The sequence below is a fragment of the Rhinoderma darwinii genome, chromosome 9, assembly GCF_050947455.1.
Source record: "Rhinoderma darwinii isolate aRhiDar2 chromosome 9, aRhiDar2.hap1, whole genome shotgun sequence".
Lineage (NCBI taxonomy): Eukaryota > Metazoa > Chordata > Amphibia > Anura > Rhinodermatidae > Rhinoderma > Rhinoderma darwinii.
In genome coordinates this window covers 43,301,012-43,323,783 of record NC_134695.1, presented here as the reverse complement: position 1 = coordinate 43,323,783, position 22,772 = coordinate 43,301,012, and the positions used below count along the sequence as shown (strand labels likewise).

Genomic DNA, 22,772 nt, shown 5'->3' with positions numbered 1-22,772 from the left:
TTTTTTTAAAAACACATTATATACATATCTACATTAAAGCGCCTATTAGATTAGGTAGAAGATAGGGCAGTTTTAAACTAGTGACAGAGCCTCTTTAAATAGGTTGAAAAACGGATCCAAATCGATGTTGAAGGTGTTATCCGGGATGTGATTTGTGTTTTTTTTTGTTAGGGGGCTGGAAATTAAATGCGTAATATGATGGTGCAATTAGTTTATGTAAAGATTGTTTATTAACTTAAAATCTAAGTTTACAGATACTTTTTGCATACGTGAAACATGATACATTGAAGCAAATAAGAGGACAACACAAAAAGGAAAGTTATGCAACTAAATGGGAAAACCCCTTTGATATAGAGTCTTCTCTCTCGCACCGTTAAGACTGCCATGACTTTCTGATCAGTTGGATTCTGACTACTGGAACCCCCTCCGATCCTGAGAATGATGGGCTTCAGTACTGGTTAAGTGCTGCGTTCCCTGCACAGCAAGTGGCTGAGACCACCACCACCACTGTGCAGGGAAAAAGTAATGCAATGCTAAACCGGCCCAGTCAGCAGTCTGATCCGCACCGATCATGAAATGATCCTAGCAATGTCATCACTTTATAAGATTAAAAAAATGCCCTATAAAGGCTGTGTGCACCATTAACAACTTTTTAAATATTATTTTTAGGTATTTTTAAGCAATTTGATCGATATTAGTTGGATCCTGTGTCAGATGCAGGAGCTGCTCTCAGCCGATTAGCTGAACTAATGAAATCTGCTTACAGAGAATACAGCATCTATATATACAGGATAGGATACATAGAAGCTGTATCAGAAATATATATATATATTTTTTTAAATAAGTCAATTTGAAAATTGCTTAAGAACACAACACACTGATTAAATAAAAATAAGGAACTCCTTCCAAAAGTTGTACATAGCCATAATGAGTTCCAGTTTTACAGGATCCATGATTAATCCCAATGACGTATAAATGGTCCTTTTAGGATTTTTTTTTTTTTAAAATACACCGGCTCCACTGCCATTCAGGGGCAACAGGAATCGAACAGCAATATAAACAGAGCCTTATACTGAAGAAAATAAATATACTTCGGTAAATCAAAGCTTCCTTACAATTTGTTAACCCTGCCCTTAAAACAGAACACTTATAATGCAGAGAGATGCCCTCCAACACATGGCAATTATCACTTAATCAGAATATTCCTCTTCGCCAGATTCACATTCTCTAATTGCTTTCTGACAGTAAACATCCCATGTGTGTCCTCTTCCGTGGCCAGATTCATCATCACTGTGTTCATAGTAACCTGAGTTTAAAAAAAATAAATAAATTGTAAGCAATTCAGTACGTTTTTTTTTTTTTTTTTTTGGCACCACGGCATTGTCATAATAGGGCATGGGTACAGGTGGGTTCAATTGCATCCTCCAAAGTGCCAGTCAGGGGTAGGAAAACTGCACCCCCCCCCCCCCCCTTCTGTCACCTCTGGCCGTTATTCAGCCGACAGGTCACATTATACACTTTGTCGTCGTCTTTGAACACTTTTTATGTCAGATCCCTGGCAAAGAGAATAATGTCTCACTGTAGGAAAATATTACATGGTAATGATATCAATGAACGTTGGAGGTCCTCTAAAGCCGAGATCTGACTTGACATGGCGAGTAGACAGAGGTCCTGGGGAGGGATAAACCTGAATAACCAGAAAACACACTAAAGGATTTAGAAGGCGTTCTCTAAACGAGATCTGATGAGTCTAATATCACATATTACAATTACTAAGGCAAACATCTGCCTACCATCTGGAAGGTTTAGAACCCATGGCTCTGCCTGGTATAACATAAGGGATGTACTGTGAGCCAATAAGATGCCCTTCCCCCCTATAATGTTAAACAGAGGCAGAGAGACTGCAGCTGCATCCCCCTCCTCTCGTTGTAGTATTTACTATTTTACACTAGCAGGATTTTTTTGTGAGGCGTCTGAAATTGAGTGTTTCTGAATAGTTGCGGAGAGCCTACAGACGAAACTACAGCCTACTGGAAGATGATAAACATACAGTATATTTCTACATTTTATATATGCACATACTGATTTATGCCAAACCGGTACTACCGAAAGCTACGCTTAAAGGGAAAATGCTCTACAATGCATAATATTACAAAAATTAAAGTATAGATCAAATACGTGCTGATCCCTTTTTATTTAGATAAATCCTAGTACTATAACATTTCAGTTTTAGTAGACCGTGTACACAATTTACAGAGTAACGTCAAGAGCTGCTCGTAACAAACCCGTGAGTCTGATCAGCGTCAGGGGTGTTGTGTCTGTATCATTTCCATATTCAGGATTTCTCCTAGAAATGGCAGCACACCTATCATCCAGTGTCCTATGTTAATCTGACTATGGGTGTAGACAGAACATTTTCAGGAGAGGCAGAGACAAGAGTCCTTTGTTGAAACATGATCTGTGGTAAACACGACAACCCTGGATCACCGCACCCAAAGTGCACACAACTGACTTGTCGTTTGGTGGCATTAAATATACATTGATTTAATGCCAGAGGAATATCATAATACACTTGTATTATGTACTTCACCTTGTGTGCCAGAATTTAATAAACCCTATGATATTTACATGCAATGCTATATTCAAAAGAGGAATATTCAAGACTAGTATTATTAGTATTACTAGTATTATTATTAGGGGTTTTCCGAGTTATTTAAAAAAAACAAAAAACTGGCCAAGGGAGGAGGGATGAAAAAAACAAAACAACATTACTCGCCTCACAGATCCCCGATGTTGCAGCACCACCGCTCTGTACCTCCCTACGTGATTGCTGCAGCCAAGAACTGGCTTGAGCGATCCTGTGCTGTATACCCACTGAGACCAGTGATTGGCTGCAGCGATCATGTGGGTATACAAGCAAGTCATCGCTGCAGCTATGTCAATACTCAGCGGCAGGAAGGACCGGAAGCGTCGGCGATGGAACCATAGGGATCTGTGAGCAATGGTTTTGTGTTTTTTTTTTTAAATCCCGCCTACCATGGCCAATTTTTGAAATAACTCTGAAAACCCCTTTAAGGGTTAGTTCTGTCTGTGCTTTCTTCAAGCCTAATTTTGAAGAGATCTTTTAGATCTAAAAGTGTTTCTATAGCTCACCTTTCTTTACTCGAAGGCCAGGATCACACACACAATTTTGACACAGATTTTAGCAAATTTTATTTTTGGGGCCCAAACCCAGCAATGGACACAAAAGAAAGTAGATGCTTCAGTCTTTCCTTTTGGATCCACTTCTGGCTTTGGCCAAGTCAAATTCCTTCAAAAACTGCATCGATACTATGGCCGCATGCACATAACTGTGTTCGGTCCGTGATATACAGACCACCCCCCCCCCCCGTTCCAGAGATATGGCCCCTGTTGTGTTGGATTCATACATGCTAATTTGTTGTAGTTAGCCAATGGGGTGGAGCTAGCTTCTCTGACCAATCAGCACAAGGCAGCGTGATTGTAGTTCATGCTCTTTTGGCAAACTACAGCAAATTAGCATAGAGTGAGACAACACAACAGTGGCCATATCTCTGAAACAGCGCTATTCAGGTCAGTTAACCAGTTCAACTTATGTGACCTAGTGACAGGTCCTCTTCAAGATTCATACATTTCCTATTAAACTCATGATAAACCCGTTTTCAGTAAGTTCCCCTTAGTGGCAGCCACAACAGACAGAATTTTATCACTTACCTCTATGGCTGTGTGAAGGGAAGCAGAGAATTTGAAGCTCTAAAAGCAGCGCTCTGACCTCTATAAATACTATAAACTAATCAGCACACAAATGTGGACCTATTTAGATGTTACTAAAAAAAACAAAAACAAAAAAAAGTGTATATATATTAGTCCTTCTCAATGAATTAGAATATCATCAAAATAGTTAATTTATTTCAGTAATTCAATTCAAAAAGTGAAACTCCTATATTATATAGATTCATTACACACAGAGTGATCTATTTCCAGCATTTTTTTTTTTTTAATGTTGGTGATTATGGTAACCATTAATGAAAACTCAAAATTTTGTGTCTCAGAAAATAAGATTATATAAGCCCAATTTCAAAAATGATTTTTAATACCGAAATGTTGGTCTACTGAGAAGTATGTACAGTATATGCCCTCAATACTTGGTCAGGGCTCCGACGCTGCATGAATTACTGCATCAATGCGGCGTGGCATGGAGGCGATCAGCCTGTGGCACTGCTGTGTTATCAATGCGGCGTGGCATGGAGGCGATCAGCCTGTGGCACTGCTGAGGTGTTATGGAAGCCCAGGTTGCTTTGATAGCGGCCTTCAGCTCGTCTGCATTGTTGGGTCTGGGGTCTCATCTTCCTCTTGACAATACCCTATAGATTCTCTATGGGGTTTAGGTCGGGCGAGTTTGCTGGACCGTCAAGCGCAGTGATACTATGGTTATTACACCAGGTATTGGTACTTTTGGCAGTGTGGGCAGGTGCCAAGTCCTGCTGGAAAATGAAATCAGCATCTCCATAAAGCTTATCAACAGGGGAAGCATGAAGTGCTGGGAAATTTCCTGCTAGACGGCTGCGCTGACTCTGGACTTGATATAACACGGTGGACCAGCAGATGACATGACCCCCAAACGGACTGTGGAAACGTCACACTGGACCACAAGCAACTTGGATTGATGCCTCTCCACTCATCCTCCAGACTCTGGGACCGAGATTTCCAAATTAAATGCAAAATGTACTTTCATCTGAAAACAGGAGTTTGGACACTCAGCAACAGACCAGTCCTTGTAAAGGCTTAGGAAACCTTTGCAGGTGTTTTGTGTTGATTGGCTGATTAGAGTGTCACACCACGAGGATACAATCTTCAACTTTTACCCAATATTCTAATTTTCTGAGCGACTAAATTTTTGGGTTTTCATTACCTGTTACCATAATCATCAACATTAAAAGAAAAAAAATTGCTGGAAATAGATCACTCAGTGTGTAATGAATCTATATAATATATGAGTTTGACTTTTTGATGATATTCTAATTCATTGAGAAGGACTAGTGTATATAGTCTATAGGTAAAATGTAAGAGTATCTTTCACTAGTTGGTGCAATTACATATCAAGCAGGAGGTTGAAAGAAAAACAAAAAAGTTGCCCCTTATGCTAATGTTATATGTTATCCTCCATCCATACAGCACTGAGGCGGATCACCAGGAAGTTTGTGTACTTAATATTTTCTAGATTTTCCAAGAATTCTGTTTAGCAAGGAATGTTCCCTGGTTAGTGCCTAAATTATTCAGTCGCCGTGTATTGGACAAGTGTTTGTGCAAATATACATTAGAACTTAAAGGGGTTTTCGAAGAACATAAAAAGGCCCTATTAGCAGATATAAGCAACATGACAATATAAAGGGTGTACCCATTGTAAGAAAAATAGCAGCAGGTAGAGGTTTGTCCATATTACTTTTCTTTCAGAAGTCACATCAGCATCTGTGCGTATCTATGACCTCCAGCTATTGATGTGGAAATAGCTATTCAAGCTTTCAATGTATACAGAGGCACAGAGAGTAATGGGCCAAGAAACACATGATTATATCATGTAACTGCTGGTTGTGACATCATACATTTACCCGCGTCTTCATCGATTACGTACAGAGGTATCGATACACAATTCATATTGGTAAGGTGCATATTTGGCTTAAAGAAGCACTCCAGCACTTCTATTTGCCTGAAATGCTGGTGACAGGTTCCCTTTAAGGAATAATGTAGATGCTACTGTGTATACCTGTTTTAGTTGATGTGCCATTTATGGGTTGTCTGCCATCTTGGTTCCTTCTTCCCCTCTGATATGGTTCCCCTAATGCACCCTACATTTCCCATAATGCTTCTGACTTTGTAGAGGGAGTCCTATCTGCAGCAAGTGATAGATCAGTGACATAGAACTTCTGTCCCCTAACTGCAGTCTCAGTGTATCCTATGTGATGCAGCTCAGCCGGTCTCCTGCTTGTGTCTGTTTTTATACAGGAGGCAGTGAGGAGCAGCATGTCATAGAAATACACTGAACTCAGCACTCACATATAATATAGACAGTTAATGTGAGTCAGGGGAGTTCAATAACTCTGCAGTTAATTATTGTATGAACTCACCTATTGTAGCACAGCACACCTGCTCCTTTAAATAGGGCATACATAATCTCTTCAGCACCACTATATGTATGGAGGACATACGGAGGAACTAAGATTGTGGAGGGGAGGTGCCTCAGAACTGCCAGGAGGGATTTGATTGGTGGTGATTTGACCCTGTAGTTTACAGGAAGTCCGCCACACTGGAGAGACTGATCTGTCTACACATGAGAGCATGGTCTGTTTTGGTGGTTAGACTGAGTTCACATGACACAGCTGTCCATAATGAAAGGGTCCAAAATGTATAGGTGCAACTGAGCTGGAAAGAAACAATTTAAACTACTATAATACTGCTGGTTATTTAGCATGATATGTGCAACAAAAATAAATTTGCCGGAGTGCTTGTTTTTATATTCTTGTCAACCCATTTAACCCTCAGTGCTATAACATCCTGATATAGACTCTTAAAATTGTGCCCACGCTAAACTGTGATTGCGGCGCAGGCAGTGCGTGTTCACGTAGTCCATTAAGCTGCTCTAAGGATCAGGTATCCTCAAGCCTTGGATGAGACTGTTGTATAAGGGAACTAATATAAATGCAATCCATTGCAGCAGATAGAAAGGCTTTTGTATGAAAGGTAGAGCAAAAATCGCAGGTATCACTTCTAGCGTCACAGCATTGATGACTGGTTGTCCTGCTTTTTATACATGAACTCCAGTATCAAAACATTAAAATAATATGTGCAAATTACCCATATATCTCTCCTGATCACTGCGCTCCTCTTCATCAGGATAATCATTTCTCCAATTGCCTTCTTCGTTCTCATCATCCTCGTCTTCGTATACTTCATCCGGCTCATCATCAGCCGCCGTCTGCATAGGTAGAAAGTGGTGAAAAAGCAATCCGTTTTAAACAATAAAACACTATCAAATGGAAACGTCTGACTTTAGTCACACCAGCTCATATACGAAGATCGATATTCTTAACCCACCCTCTATTAAAGGGGTTTCCACAACTGATATTTATTACCTATGCACAGGAGAACTTTGAATGGAGCGTCGGTCAAGCACGCGCCCTGCCACTCAATTCAGATGTTTATCAGCCCCAGAGACATTTAATGGAGCGGCAGGGCGCATGCTCAACCACCGCTTAATCACTATGATCGTGCAGTGGAGGAGGAACAGGGGGCTCGCGACCCCCATTCTAGTGATCGGTGGATAGTTGAAAATGTCAATTGTGGGAAAACCATTTTAACTCAAGTGCATTGTACAGAGCAGCATCCAATGGGAAACAATATGAACAACAGGTGGCATGACAATGCAGCCACTTATTACAATGAGCGCCCTGTCATACTTCTATGTTGTAAGAAAAACAAGATAAACACTCGTTTCCCTGCTCAGCAGTGAGACCCCCACTTAATGTACTTCTGGCAGAATACCCCCAAAATATTAAATATACTTGTCCAACTAAGTTATTCACAGAAACGTGAATCGGGCACACATATGTGCATAAGGCCTAAAGAGGCTCTGTCACCAGATTCTCAAATCCCTATCTCCTATTGCATGTGATCGGCGCTGCAATGTAGATAACAGTAGCGTGTTTTTTGTTTTTTTTTAAACTTTCATTTTTGGCCAAGTTATGAGCTATTTTATATATATATATGCAAATGAGCTTTGAAATGGACAACTGGGCATGTTTTTTTTCGTATGTCCAACTGGGCGTGTATTGTGTTTTTAACTGGGCGTGTTTACTTGTTTTACTAACTGGGCGTTGTGAATAGAAGTGTATGACACTGACCAATCAGTGACCAATCAGCATCATGCACTCCTCTCCATTCATTTACACAGCACGTAGTGTTCTTACTAGAACGATGTGCAGCCACATACACAAGTGTCCTGATAATGAATACACATGACCTCCAGCCTGGACGTCATGTGTATTCAGAATCCTGACACTTCTGAATCTTTTCTGTGAGATTCCAGCAAAGCACGCGTAATCTCGCGAGATTACGAGGTAAACGAGATTTCGTTTCACTTGCTGGAAATCTCACAGAAAAGATTCAGAAGTGTCAGGATTGTGAATACACATGACGTCCAGCCTGGATTTCATGTGTATTCATTATCAGGACACTTAATGAACGTTAATCTCTGTTTATGTGGCTGCACATCGCTGCTGTGTTAATCAATGGAGATGAGTGTATGATGCTGACTGGTCACTGATTGGTCAGCGTCATACACGTAAACACGCCCAGTTAAAAACAATACACGCCCAGTTGGACATAACGAAAAAAACACGCCCAATTGTCCATTTCAAACCTCATTTGCATATATATATATAAAATAGCTCATAACTTGGCCAAAAATGAACGTTTTTAAAAAAAACAAAAAACTTTACTGTTCTCTACATTGCAGCGCCGATCACATGCAATAGGAGATAGGGATTTGAGAATCTGGTGACAGAGCCTCTTAAGTAATCAAAAAAACTGATGCTGGTTGGAAACTGGGTGACATGCAATATGGCTGCCACTACGGCACCGATAGGTATTGTAACCAAGTTTCTCAGACTCTCGAATGACATCTCTACCAAGTTATGCCATGATTCAGGAGAAGACATCTGGCATCATCACAGATCCCTGAGGAGTTGCCATCCAGCTTTCCCAGCAACAGATATAAGAGAACTCAGACTTGTGTTTTGATTTTAAGGAAAAATTATTGTCTTAAAGCGGATCTTAGGTTTACGTCTTACCAGCTCCTGCTCATAGACGTACGGCTTAACAGAGAGAATGTCCTGGATCCAGTTATGTGGAGACGACTCTGCGTAATAAATGTCATAGACAAACTCATCCGAGTTCTCTCTGTGCTCTGCGCCTTGCCCTTCCTGAGACACAGTCAGCCGCTCCCGAATCATCTTCACGGAATTACACATGATGGTTTCTGGGTCACAGGCCTTCAAGAAAAAAAAAACAAAAAAAAATTGTATTTTTTTATTTGAAGCTGAAGAAAATGAATCTGGTCTTATCACAGATGAGCTGTCACAACCATCGAGTCTTGTACTTTACCACCCAGAATTAAAAATGTTCATATTCAATAGCACATAACAAACCAACAGATCAATATACAGTGAAAACTTTTTCTTAGGTTTTTTTCTCCAACATATCCCATTAGAGGGGGCTTACTGCATACTGTTATACATTGAACTCAATAATAATAAGACATATGCAGTCAGCTCCCCCTAGTGGTGGCTTCAAATACAAAGAATATGCATACTTAATCTAGAAGTATGCTGGAGATTTGGCGCGCTGTATCAGAAAATTCTAATTTTGACGGCTAGCAAGTTATATATTAAGAAAAGAAACAACACAAATTTTTGAACCTAAAAAAAAAAAAAAAGTCTATTGCTGGCCATATGATATATATTTTAGTCGCCTGGCCTAAATTTGCCTGTTCAATTTATGCTCAATACCAGCGCCTTTTGGTGACATGATAGAGCACGACAGACAGTGACTGAAGGCAGATATCTGTGGAAGAGTTGATCTGCGGTGTTGGAGTTTTTTGGGATGTTGTCAGGTGCAGTTGTTCTCAGTACTTGGAAAGTCGTCCATACCAAAAGACAAATGTGCCCCCACCAATAGAAGCCCAGACCAGGCCACAGATCAAAACAGAGATCAATCAGCAATTTGTCATTTTAACTTATGGCATTGTCATCCAGAACAATAACTTTAACAGACTAACTGTAAGCGGCCAGTCATACAGAAAACGGCACCCTGAAGTCCCCAATGTATGGCCAGCTTAAAGGGGTATTCCCAACTCAGAAATGTATGGAATATCCATAGGATATGCAATAAATGGCTGAGGGATGCGGGTACCAGCTCTGGGACTCCTATCTATCTCGAGACCAGGGGTCCCCCCGATCCTGCCTGGTGAGATGGCCGCTGCATCTAGGCGGGGACTTAGTAGAAAGGTGGCTGGGATTACGAGGTTGCGGAACTTCGCTGTTTTTGTAACTCTCAAAGAAGTGAATGGACGTTCCGGATACAGCGTAGATTGCTATGCTATTTTCATACCTCCCATTCACTTCTCTGGGAGTCATGGGAACAGCGTATCTAAGCGAGCTCTTCTTTTTTCAGATTCCCAACCAGCTCTGCACCTATTCCTGGGCCTCCGATCTTGAGACAGGTGCGGGTCCCAGAGCTGGTAAACACATCTATCAAAAATGTATGGCATATCCTCTGGCTATACCGTAAGTGTGTGAGAGTGAAATACTTCTTTAAAGGGTAACTAAACTTTAAAAAAAAAAAAACTTTTGACATGTCAGAAATGTTGATCGATGGGGGTCCGCCGATCCCTAAAACGAAGCGTCAAAAGCGCTCGAGTGATTGCTGTGCCTCTTTGTTCCTGATCGACTATCCTCTGACAGCCGAGCGAGCGGTGTAACGGTTCAAAGACTTTCTATTGAGCCTGTACACCGTTCCAGGGAAAGCCGAGAAAAGCCAATCAGAAACGAGGCGGCACAGCAATCACCCGAGCACTTCTGAAACGTCATTTTAGTGATAGGTGGGGGTCTCAATGCTCGATCAAAACTTCTGACGTATCACTATGAAGTGTCAAAACTTTAGTTACATTTTAAAGGGGTATTCAAGATTTTATGCCTTTACTATATCAATGCAGTAGAGACTTGTCTCTGCACAGTAGAATTGTGTAACCAATTGATTAGTCCTGTGTAATTCAGCCATCGGCTAACTGAATAGGACTAAACATGGCGTCAGTCATGTGACTCTTAGGGTATGTTCGCCCCGAAAAACTGCTAAAATTGCGGGGGCTGCACGCCTACAAACATCTGCCCATTGATTTCAATGGCAAAACGGCATTCCGTCCCCACGGGGCATTTTTATATGCGCCCGTTTTTAAAAACGGGTGCGTAAAAAAATGCCTCGTAAAAAGAAGTGCATGTCACTTCTTGAGCTGTTTTTCATTGACTCAATAGAAAAACAGCTCCACAAACGTTCGCAAAAAATGCAAGTTGCTTAGAAAACGGCTGAAAATCAGGGGTGAGTATGGTCTTTTTATTATTTCAAAGTGGAAAGTTTTTTTTACTTTTCTAGTTGTAATTTTTGCTGCTGAAATGTAGCGATTCCACAGCAAAGATGCAACATTTGCCATTTGTTGCAGATTTTTACTTTCCTATTGAACTCAATAGGCAAAATCAGCAACAAATGCGCAACTATTCCACAGCATAAAATGAAATGCTGCGGGATAAAACATCCACACCGCAGGTCTATTTCTGTACGGAAATTTTCTGCAGCATGTAGATGAGATTGGTCATCCTCTTTGCTACTACCTTAATACGCTGCAAATTCGGACAGAACATCTGCAGCAATTACGCTACGTCAGCGGTCATACTAAAAGTTTAAGGGGGATAAAGTGCTTTATGATAGATGAGCGGAGCTCCGTTATGGCCATTGTGTGGCTTTCCACATACAGACACAAGCATCATCGCCTCAGTAATTTCATTGTTGCCATAAGAAAGCCCTACTTGTCTATCCGGCCCAACCCCCACAAAAAAACAACGAGATGAGCTTTCGCTAATGTGCAGTAAGGCGCTTTGTTGAACATACACAGACCTGTGGATCAGCAGCCGCCTTCTCGGTCTCCTCCTGCACTATATCAAACAGTTGAATGGCCTCCTCCTTGGCGCCTTTGGAGACCTTTTCCTCTTGTGCGGAGGCTTCTTCTTCCTTTGGCACATGTTGTGGTTCCTCTAGTGAGCTGGAGGGCTGGCTATTAGCAGACTTACTGTCCTCCTCTTCCTCACATTTTGGTCGAAGGCTTGAGACTAATCGGTAACGACTCTCTTGGCGCTCGGCATCTCTGAAGGCTCTTAAATCTCTCTGGATCCGCTGTAAGCTCCCAATGGGGGGACGATTGACCTGGGTGGCACGGTCCCGGGAAATGGCATCTTGCACGTACTTCTGCACAGGATCATCCTAACAATAGACAGAAAACATGAATGGGGATAAAAGGTTGATTTGAGGCCATAAGACAACTGAATATTTAGGAAAATAAACGTAATCATCATTAATCCGGGACTTCTGCTGCTCCTCTTTGTATCAAATTAGGAAAAAAAAAAACACGGTGTTCCCTGCTTTAACATTGGACTCTATTAATTGCTCAGCCACATTGAAGTGAATAAGACTGAGCTGTAATATAAGACACGGCCTGTGCATACTGACTTTTAAAAAACCTTTGACATGTCATAGTGACATGTCAGAGGTTTTGATCGGTGGGGGTCCGAGTACTGAGACCCCCCACTAATCGCAAAAACAGTGGCAGAAATGCTCGTGTGAGCGCTATGCCGCTTTGTTTCCGATCGCCTTTCTTCAGAAAGCCGAGCGAGCAGTGTACGGACCCATAGACTTTCTATTGAGCGGGTACACGGCTCCAAGTAAAAGCTGATCAGAAATTAAACGCACAGCGCTTACCTGAGCCCTTCTCCCACTTCGTTTTTGCGAACGGTGGGGGTCTCAGTGCTTGAACCACCTATCAAAACTTCTGACACGTCACTATGACATGTCAGAAGTTATTTTAAAAGTCTAGCTGCACTTTAAGGGTAGGAACACACACGGCGTAAACACTGCGGATTTTCCGCAACGGAGCAATTGCGGGAAATCTGCAGCGTATTACTGTAGCAGCAGCGTGGGTGAGAATTCAACAAATCTCGCCCCCACACTGCAGTAAACTTCCACCCAAAAAAATGCACAAACATTGACCTGTGGTGCAGTTACTTCAACCGTAGCATGTCAATTAATTCTGCAGATACGCAACTCTTCTGTTGCGGGTTTATCCATTGAATACAATGTGTGTTGCGATATTTGCGGCAGAATCACAGCGAGGCGCCGCAAAAAAAAAATAAAAAATGAAATAAAGTTATACTTATAGGGTACCCTGCTTCTTATCCAATCCGACCTCCCTGGATGACGTTGCAGGCCATGTGACTGCTGCAGCCAATCACAGGCAGCAGTGGTCACATGGCCTGCAACGTCATCCAGGGAGGCTGGAGCGGACGTCAGAGGAGGGAGGGGGTAAGTATGTGCGATCATTTACACAGCGGAATGTACATCTGAAATAACGCACCACATTTTCCCTGCGGTGTTCAGGGCGGATACGCTGGGCAGCCTAACGCATTGTATCTGCTGTGAATATGCTGTGTGCGTTCCTACCCTAAAAGGCAGAACTTTTTCTAATTTCATGCAACCCTCTTCGGTTGGGTTCACACACAGCCTTATTATGACACCGTTTTGCACACAGCTGTAATAGGGCACCCATAGACGTGCATGGGGCCTTGCTGTACCTCAATATGCCTCAATTTTCATACAAAGGGTTTTATTTCTCTCAGATGCAGTATTATGAAACTTTTCTCCCCTAGAAGAAATGCTTTCAGAAAAGACTATCACCCTCATACAGCACCTGAAAGAGCATGGTAAGATGGACTGGATTTTGTGTGCCAGGCTTTATAGCTTCACCCTGGTAAAATGAATAAGAAACCTACAAGTACTGATAACAGATCACGACGGCGTCATTATGGGCAGCGTATCTGTATATAAAGCACTAGGGCTGGGCAATTAATGGAAAAATAATCTAAATCGAAATTCAGCGCAATCGACATCATCTTGCGAATTTTGGTTTCACCAATTGTTTTCTCCTGGTTTAAACTGTATCTCCATCTTCAGGACGCATCTGCAAATACAGTTGAATCCAATGGTAGAGCAGGGGGCTGTGAGGTGGACGTGAGGCAGTGACGTCATCGCCGAGCCGCACAGACCAGAGTAATCTCCTCCACTAGTCATTGAAACGGGGTTAGGGGAGTATGTATATTATTATTTTTATCAGGCACTAGTGGGGGCAGCTATGGGGGCATTATACTGTGTGGAGGGAAGTTATGGGGCCATTATACAGTGTGGAGGACAGTTATGGGGTCATTATACTGTGTGGAGGACAGTTATGGGGTCATTATACTGTGTGGAGGACAGTTATGGGGTCATTATACTGTGTGGAGGGCAGTAATGGGGCATTATACTGTGTGGAGGACAGTTATGGGGTCATTATACTGTGTGGAGGACAGTTATGGGGTCATTATACTGTGTGGAGGACAGTTATGGGGTCATTATACTGTGTGGAGAACAGTTATGGGGTCATTTTACTGTGTGGAGGACAGTTATGGGGTCATTTTACTGTGTGGAGGACAGTTATGGGGTCATTTTACTGTGTGGAGGACAGTTATGGGGCATTATACTGTGTGGAGAACAGTTATGGGGCATTATACTGTGTGGAGGACAGTTATGGGGTCATTTTACTGTGTGGAGGACAGTTATGGGGTCATTATACTGTGTGGAGGACAGTTATGGGGTCATTATACTGTGTGGAGGGCAGTAATGGGGTCATTATACTGTGTGGAGGGCAGTAATGGGGTCATTATACTGTGTGGAGGACAGTTATGGGGTCATTATACTGTGTGGAGGACAGTGATGGGGTCATTATACTGCGCACACACGGTGACACTGTCTGTAGCTGATTGGACAGTATCACAGCTGTGTTACACGTCCCCTTGTCATTACACGCCCCATTGACAGTTCAGGGGGTTATTTATATATCGGGCGCCAAATATACCGGAGGAGGGTAGGAGAAAAGACCCTGTTCATGCAGTGCAGATTTTGCATGTATTTTTTTAAAGTCCAAACCAGAAATAGAACTTAAAGAGGCTCTGTCACCAGATTTTGCAACCCCTATCTGCTATTGCAGCAGATCGGCGCTGCAATGTAGATTACAGTAACGTTTTTATTTTTAAAAAACGAGCATTTTTGGCCGAGTTATGACCATTTTTGTATTTATGCAAATGAAGCTTGCAAAAGTCCAACTGGGCGTGTTTACAGTAAAAGTGTATTATGTGCGTACATCGGGGCGTGTATTATGTATGTACATCTGGGCGTTTTTACTACTTTTACTAGCTGGGCGTTCTGACGAAAAGTATCATCCACTTCTCTTCAGAACGCCCAGCTTCTGGCAGTGCAGACACAGCGTATTCTCGAGAGATCACGCTGTGACGTCACTCACTTCCTGCCCCAGGTCCTGCATCGTGTCGGACGAGCGAGGACACATCGGCACCAGAGGCTACAGTTGATTCTGCAGCAGCATCAGCGTTTGCAGGTAAGTCGATGTAGCTACTTACCTGCAAACGCTGATGCTGCTACAGAATCAACTGTAGCCTCTGGTGCCGACACGATGCAGGACCTGGGGCAGGAAGTGAGTGACGACACAGCGTGATCTCTCGAGAATACGCTGTGTCTGCACTGCCAGAAGCTGGGCGTTCTGAAGAGAAGTGGATGATACTTTTCGTCAGAACGCCCAGTTAGTAAAAGTAGTAAAAACGCCCCGATGTACGCACATAATACACGCGCACTTGTACTTTTACTGTAAACACGCCCAGTTGTACTTTTGCAAGCCTCATTTACATAAATACAAAAATGGTCATAACTTGGCCAAAAATGCTCGTTTTTTAAAAATAAAAACGTTACTGTAATCTACATTGCAGCGCCTATCTGCTGCAATAGGAGATACGGGTTGCAAAATCTGGTGACAGAGCCTCTTTAAAACATAAGAAATATCGAAGGGTCAGTTCACACAACGGATTTTGCGGATCCTTAGATATTTCTTATGTTTTAAGTTCTATTTCTGGTATGGGCTTAAAAAAAATACATGCAAAATCTGCATTGTATGAACAGGGTCTATCTCCCTTAGTGCAACGGTTTAATCTGGGGGTAAATACAGTCAGAAATCTGGGGCAAACGGGCTCACACTACAAAGAGCAGAGTCTCCACCATTACAGATGCCATCTAGTAACATTGGTGGTAAAAGGTGGTCTGCAACCCTTGATCTCCAGCTTTTGTAAACCTAATAAAACTCTTAGCATTCCCTGACAGATCATGCTAGGAGTTGTAGTTTTGCAAGAACCCCAGGTTGCAGACCACAGATGTTATCTATGTCTCAGCTTTTCTGTGCAGCCCGTGATTCATTACAGCAGCTCCACACAATACAGAATTCTGGGAGTTGTAGTTCCCGTGCAACGAGTCAGTGTCCGCCTCTTGCCTGGGAGGTGACGGTAGCCGCTAGCTTGAACACTTGTGTGGTAATGACGGCGGACTCCGGGGTCTCCTCCTCGGGTCGCGGCCTCTTACAGCTGATAATGAGGGCCTCCACAGGGTCTGCACCCCGTTTACGCTTCACGCGTAGCACCGCTGCTTCCATTGCCGGTCAGGTGCTCTGTCGCAGCACTCACTACGTCACTGCTGCCGGACAGGTTGTGGAACCAGCGCCACCATGTTGTGTGTGGCAGGGTTGGCGCCACACATGTGCGTCCGGTATGTTGCATTGTGGGAAGATGGCGGCCTCCAGTGTGTCATCCTTGTAAATGTGACAGAAAGTAAGTATCAGTTATTGACATTTATGTTTTTCGTACTAATTCCTTTACAGTAATGTATATATGTCGCGTTAATCATCCTGTGCTTGTAATCTAGGGCTATTGTTCCTTATTTCTGAGGTGAGCAGCCTTCTTGTAAGATTGCTCTATTTCAATAAATAAGTAATAGAAATGTTTTGAAGCACAATTTTCAGCATTCCTGAGTTACAATATAAAAACGTGGAGATTTAGCTGAACTAAAGGGAAAGTGGAAGAGTTACCTAGGGCAGCCGATCTCCACGTGACTTAGATAAATGAGAAGTTAAATCTGGTTATTATGGGCAGCCTCCACTATGCAATTGCCACCACTAGAGGGAGCTGACTGCATACACATTTATACAGCTCCCATTAAACTCAATAATATATCATTTTATGTACAGAGCTCTTAAAGAGTTGCTGTCACATCTCCTGACATCTCTATTTTAGTAAATACTTGTATTTGCCATAAAATAGCAATTCTGGAGCATCTTTTTAATGCGTTGCGCCGTTCCTCTGTTATAGCTCCTGGAAACGTATATATAATTTGACAATAGGGTGTTACCATTCTCCTTCTGAATGGGGTGTATCCCTAACAGTCTGAGGCTGAGTTCCCACAATTTAGATTTGCTGCAGATTTTGCCTGCATTTTGTAAGCCAAAATGCAGGCAAAATCGGCAGCAAATCTTCACTGTGGGAACTCCGTCTGACACTGGCCAATCGGTAGTGATGGCTTCAGCCTGTGTCCAGGGACACACCTCATTACCAAGGAGAATGGCGACACCCAGTTGTGAATTTATTCACACATTTCTAAGAGGAATAACAGAGTCACAGCACAATGCAGAGTTATAAGAAAAGATGCTCCAGGATTGTTATTTGTATGGGGAATACAAGTATTTACTAAAACAGACATGCCAGGAGAGGTGACAGATCCTCTTCACAGAGTATGGGGGGAAATGTTCCAAAAATGTGTGCCATTTCCCTGCTCTTGTGTGTTTTTTTTTTTTTTTAACGTGGCATAGTGAAAGAGGGTGTAGTCACCCGTGGCCCGATACATTTTCTATAATTTATGCCAGAAACTGGCATCAATTATTGCGGAAATTTACGGCAGCATGGCGTGGATTTCATTCGGTGGAGCACAGACAGCCGAAGATGCAACAAATTTATTAAGGGCCGTGCCTCTTTATAGACTTGTTGTATCCTACTCCAGCTTGATTTTTATTAGTCTCTCCCTACGTTCTTCACAAACATTTATTTTATTGCTCCAGTGCTTTCGGTTGAGTTTTTCTATGCAGTTCTAACCGAACCGCAACATCTGAATGAACCCCAAATGAGCCATAGCCCTGCGCCCCTTACATACATAATATTCTACGCGTTGCGGTAAAACTTTTGTTGCTTTACAGGTTTCGTCTCCAACGTTTACAGAGATTGTGAGGATGGTTTTCTGTGGTCGTGTAAACCCCATTACAGGGTCATTGGACTGGATAGAAGAGGATGAGAATTATGATTATCACCAAGAGATTGCCCGGTGAGTGTTAGGGTATGTTCACACGCCCTATTTACGGACGTAATTCAGGTGTTTTACGCCTCGAATTACGCCCGAAAAACTGCTCCAAACCGTTTTTTTAAAAAGACGCCCGCCTCAAAGAAGTGCAGGACACTTCTTGGGACGTAATTGGAGCCGTTTTTCATTGACACCAATTACGTCCGTAAAAGGCACTGCGAAAAACGCGCGGACTTGTCAAAACGTCTGAAATTCAGGCGCCGTTTTCGCCTGAAAACAGCTCCGTAATTTCAGACGTAATTGGCGTTGCCGTGTGAACATACCCTTATACATAATGAACTACAATGCAGCAACACATGCACAGCACATTTAGGTAAAACACAGTCTGTATTAGTTCGGGTGGGTCCTACACCGCCTGATCCTGCTGCTCAGTCTGACAGTCACGCAACAGGTTAAATATGGTGAGGCCACAAATTGCATCTGTTTTTTAGTAAAAAATAAAAAAACCTGCATTTAGAAAACCTTGTGTGTTTTTTGTGAAAACCTTGTGTGTTTTTTAATTCCATCACGTGAGCGCTCCTTCCGCTTGTACTGCAGTCCATCTAAGTTCAGTTTTGGTGCACACACTGTGTAGTTACTCTTTGAGCATTTTTTCTTTAATAAATGAAAACCGCAAGACCGGTATTGAGTTAAGTGATATTACTGGGCTAGAATATATGATCAGTATTTGTCAAAATGGAGCTTCATTTCAACAATGTAAGCATATATTTTAATGTGTTTAGAAAATCCAGTAGCCTTTCTCTTTTCCCACGGTACTCCTCTCATTTGTCTTTATTTCCTGCAGGTCTTCGTATGCTGATATGTTACATGACAAGGACCGTGTAAGTGTGTGAATTTTTTTCTTATCTAGAATGCAATATTCCAATTAATAGTTCCTTTAAGAGTTCTGAATGTTTCCAGCCTTTTTCATAAAGTATTAATTTATTGTATTATGTCGTTTTTATTTGATATGATTTCTGACATTTTTCTCTTGTTCTACAGAATGCGAAGTATTATCAGGGAATCCGTGCTGCAGTGAAGAGAGTGAAGAAAAGAGGGGAAGAGGCCATTGTTTTAGACATCGGCACAGGGACTGGACTCTTGTCTATGATGGCGCTCAAAGCTGGGGCAGACTACTGCTATGCCGTTGAGGTGAGGTCTTCTACTTAAAGAGGCTCTGTCACCACATTATAAGTGCCCTGTTTCCTACATAAGGAGATGGGCGCTGTAATGTAGGTGACAGTAATGCTTTTTATTTAAAAAAATGATCTATTTTCACAACGTTAGGAGCGATTTTGGTTTATGCTAATGAGCTTTCTTAATGCCCAAGAGGGGATATTTTTACTTTCGACCAAGTGGGCGTTGTACAGAGGAGTGTATGACGCTGACCAATCAGCATCATGCACTCCTCTCCATTCATTTACAATGCACTAGCGATATAGTTATATCACTATGTGCAGCCTCATACACAAGCCCTAACATTACTACAGTGTCCTGATAATGAATACACATGACCATCCAGCCTGGACGTCATGTGTACCCAGAATCCTGACACTTCTGAATCTTGTTTGTGAGATTCCGGCAAGTGAAACGAAATCTCGTTTACCTCCGTAATCTCGCGAGATTTCGTTTCACTTGCCGGAATTTCACAAAAAAAGAGTCAGGTTCCGGTTCCGGCGCTGATATGTGAGGACGCAGCGAAGAACTCTCCTGATCTACCTGACAAGTTAGACCGACTACCATAGCGCACAGGACCGAGAAGACACACCATCGCAAAAAGAGGTGACCGAGAACACACCGAAAGAGACTACGGAGCAGTCTTGAGGAGACAAACACCCCACAAACAGGAGCGCAGTGAGTAGTATCTCCGGTTCGCGCTACAGAGCAGAAAAGAGCAGGGGAGGCTACACGAGATAAACAGACAAGTGAGGGAAACCTCAGACCCCTAGGAGAAACGAGCAAACCGGACAATAAAAGTAGTACTCACCGCATATAACCCGAACGGTGGTGCCGACATCCCGCCTCGCAGCACCATTGTCACGTGCTCTTCCCCCTTCCTGCTGGTGACGGGCGCCATCTTGCACACGTGGCAAAGCTTACAGTGGGACTACACTGAACGACATAGATTTATATTGTCAAACAGCACAAAGTCAGATACAAGGGAGACTAAAACCAGCTGAGTCTCAACGGCCAAATATGCCGCCAGTGACTCGCAAAGAGAAACAGACGTTAAGCCGTCCTTCATCAGACCTGGAGGATCTGCCATCGGATGAGGAGGGGGTAGAAACAGTCAGTGTCAGGTATGGCGACGCTGATAAATTATAAAAAACTGGCAATTGAGGTGGTGAAGAGAATAACGCCAGACATTCAGGACACCCTGGCAACTGCAATAGCAACTTCCCTGCAAACACTACAAGCAGATATTGCCCAGCATGGCACGAGGCTAGATGAAGTAGAGCAGCACGTGTCAATGCTGGAAGATGAAGCCGCAGACACGCATGAGAAATTACAAGAGCTGCTAAATGAGAAACAAAGGATGGCTATTAAACTAGATGACCTAGAAAATAGGTCAAGAAGAAACAACATTCGAATAGTGGGCCTCCCAGAAAGCATACCAGCGTTACATTTAAAACGCATATGTGAATACGACCTACCCAAAGTCCTAAATATGAATGGCCCATGTAAAGTTGAAAGAGCACACAGAGTGGGTCCAGACCGCCAGTATCAGCAACCTCAATCTGGTTTCAACAACAAGAAGGCCAGACAGGTCATAGTGCGATATTTGGACTATTCAGACAAAGAAACCCTATTACGTGCGTACAAAACGCGACAGGGACCGACAAAGTTGAACGGAATATCAGTGATGCTATTTGGTGATTACTCGGCAGAAGTCTCTAGAAAGCGCAAGATGTTCAGCAAGATATGCACTGCATTCCATAAAAAGGGACTGAAATTTCAGTTACAATATCCGGCGATTCTACGAGTCACTACTCCGGGTGGAACCCTACAGACCTATAGTGACCATCAAGAAGCAGAAGAAGTGTTTCGGGACCTGCTCCGGGAAAATACCCAAACCGATACAGGTGGAAACATAGACAAAGATCAGAAGGTGAAGACACACTCGGCAGGAGATCAAACACCAAAGGAAAAGAGACAAGTGCAAGCTCCGCGGTCAACAACGCAACGAGTGTGAAAAGATCAAGAAACAATGGGACTGTAGCAAGCTGGAAACTTTTATTCTTCCATATGCAAGGGTAACGGGTAAGGAAAAGGGAGGGAAAAAAATTAAATAAATAAATAAAATAAAAAAAAAGGGGGGGGGGGAGAAATAGAAAATATGCCATCTTTATACAGGTTTGTAGTACTTAATGACAGGACATGCGAGACATTTTGTGACTTAACGGGAGAATATATCCGGAATAAGCGATTTTTGTTGAGGGGGCAGGCATGGAGAGATACTGAAACTACATATTGATTGATGTGAGGTTATGTGTGTTTGACGTTCTATATCTCAAGGTAGATTGGTGAAAGTCACATGTCAGAAGAAAGTGAAGTACAAGAATACGATGAAGCGGGGTCCCTGGAGGACATAAGGGACGGTTATATTGATGTTAACAGTTTTGGTTTAATGTTAAATAACAGACATATAGAGAAATCTAACATTGAATTCTTGAGGCAACAGACATATATCATTATATTAACAAGGTACAAGATTAGAAACAAAGCAAACTATCATACCTTCATACACGCGTGGCTTTTATGAAAATAGTGTCTTGGAATGTTAAGGGACTATTGTCCCCTCATAAGAGATCTATGGTACTGAGACACCTAGCAAAGTTGAAGGCAGATATAGCCTTACTTCAGGAGACACCTCTGGAGGAGGCAGATTTTTTTCGCATGCGGAAATATTGGGTGGGAGAGATTTACGGATCATCAGCTAGCCACAAAAAAAACGGGGTAATGATTCTGATACATAAGAATTTGACATCCATGTTACGCTCTAAACAGGTGGACTCAGAGGGACGTCTTATACAGATCTTATTAGACACACAGATGGGGGAACTGAGTATCTATAATATATACGCACCAAATTCAAATAATCGTCAGTTTTTCCAAACACTTCAATCTTTTATTTTGGCGGACACAAACACGAAGAAAATAGTGGGAGGGGATTTCAACTCGGTCGTGCAAATAGATGAAGACAGATTGCGCAGTGCACCAGCACAACCACTGGCCACAGATGGGATATTACCTGACCTGTTACGGGTCACGCAATTGCGAGATAGCTGGAGACATACACATCCTGATGGCAGGGAATATACTTATTATTCAGCATGTCACAAATCTTGGTCCAGACTGGATTATATTTTTCTAAGCTCGCATTTATTGCAAAATCTGGAACTGGCTGACATTACGGACTTGATCATATCTGATCATGCCCCTGTGTGTTTACTTTTGGCCGATACTTACCCAAAAGGAGGAGATTTTATTTGGAGATTTCCAACCTTTTTAACAACAGATGACGGCTTTAAGGACATCCTGAAAGGTTGGTGGCTGGAATATGAAACTGAGAATGCAGCCCATAAAACAGATCAGGTCTTATTCTGGGAAACAGCTAAAGCAGT

General features: G+C 42.5%; 2 protein-coding genes across 2 annotated transcripts in view; one reads left to right on the top strand and one right to left on the bottom strand.

Annotated features, from left to right (window-relative positions):
- Positions 1–211: 211 nt before the first annotated feature.
- SLC7A6OS (solute carrier family 7 member 6 opposite strand) lies at positions 212–16,463 on the bottom strand. The gene is made up of 5 exons (XM_075837568.1): positions 16,259–16,463; positions 11,740–12,102; positions 8,865–9,065; positions 6,871–6,991; positions 212–1,306 (listed from the first exon to the last, which is right to left on the bottom strand). Exons 1-5 carry the CDS (start codon positions 16,415–16,417, stop codon positions 1,191–1,193), a joined length of 960 nt encoding a protein of 319 aa, XP_075693683.1. The 5' UTR covers positions 16,418–16,463; the 3' UTR covers positions 212–1,190.
- A 48-nt stretch (positions 16,464–16,511) lies between these two features.
- Positions 16,512–22,772, top strand: part of PRMT7 (protein arginine methyltransferase 7) — a 39,059-nt gene continuing 32,798 nt past the window's right edge. The window contains exons 1-4 of the mRNA XM_075837567.1: positions 16,512–16,592; positions 18,008–18,132; positions 18,953–18,989; positions 19,150–19,299. Coding sequence (XP_075693682.1) covers positions 18,041–18,132; positions 18,953–18,989; positions 19,150–19,299 — 279 coding nt within the window. The 5' untranslated portion in view covers positions 16,512–16,592; positions 18,008–18,040. The remainder of the gene's footprint in view (positions 16,593–18,007; positions 18,133–18,952; positions 18,990–19,149; positions 19,300–22,772) is intronic.

What these genes read in the sequence shown, in the direction of transcription:
- SLC7A6OS (XM_075837568.1), bottom strand. Translation starts at nt 16,417, where the DNA reads ATGGAAGCAGCGGTGCTACGCGTGAAGCGTAAACGGGGTGCAGACCCT. An exon ending in ACGTCTATGAGCAGGAGCTG is followed by an intron (nt 6,992 to 8,864) that starts GTAAGACGTAAA and finishes CTACCTATGCAG; the next exon opens with ACGGCGGCTGATGATGAGCC. An exon ending in TGATCAGGAGAGATATATGG is followed by an intron (nt 1,307 to 6,870) that starts GTAATTTGCACA and finishes TTTTAAACTCAG; the next exon opens with GTTACTATGAACACAGTGAT.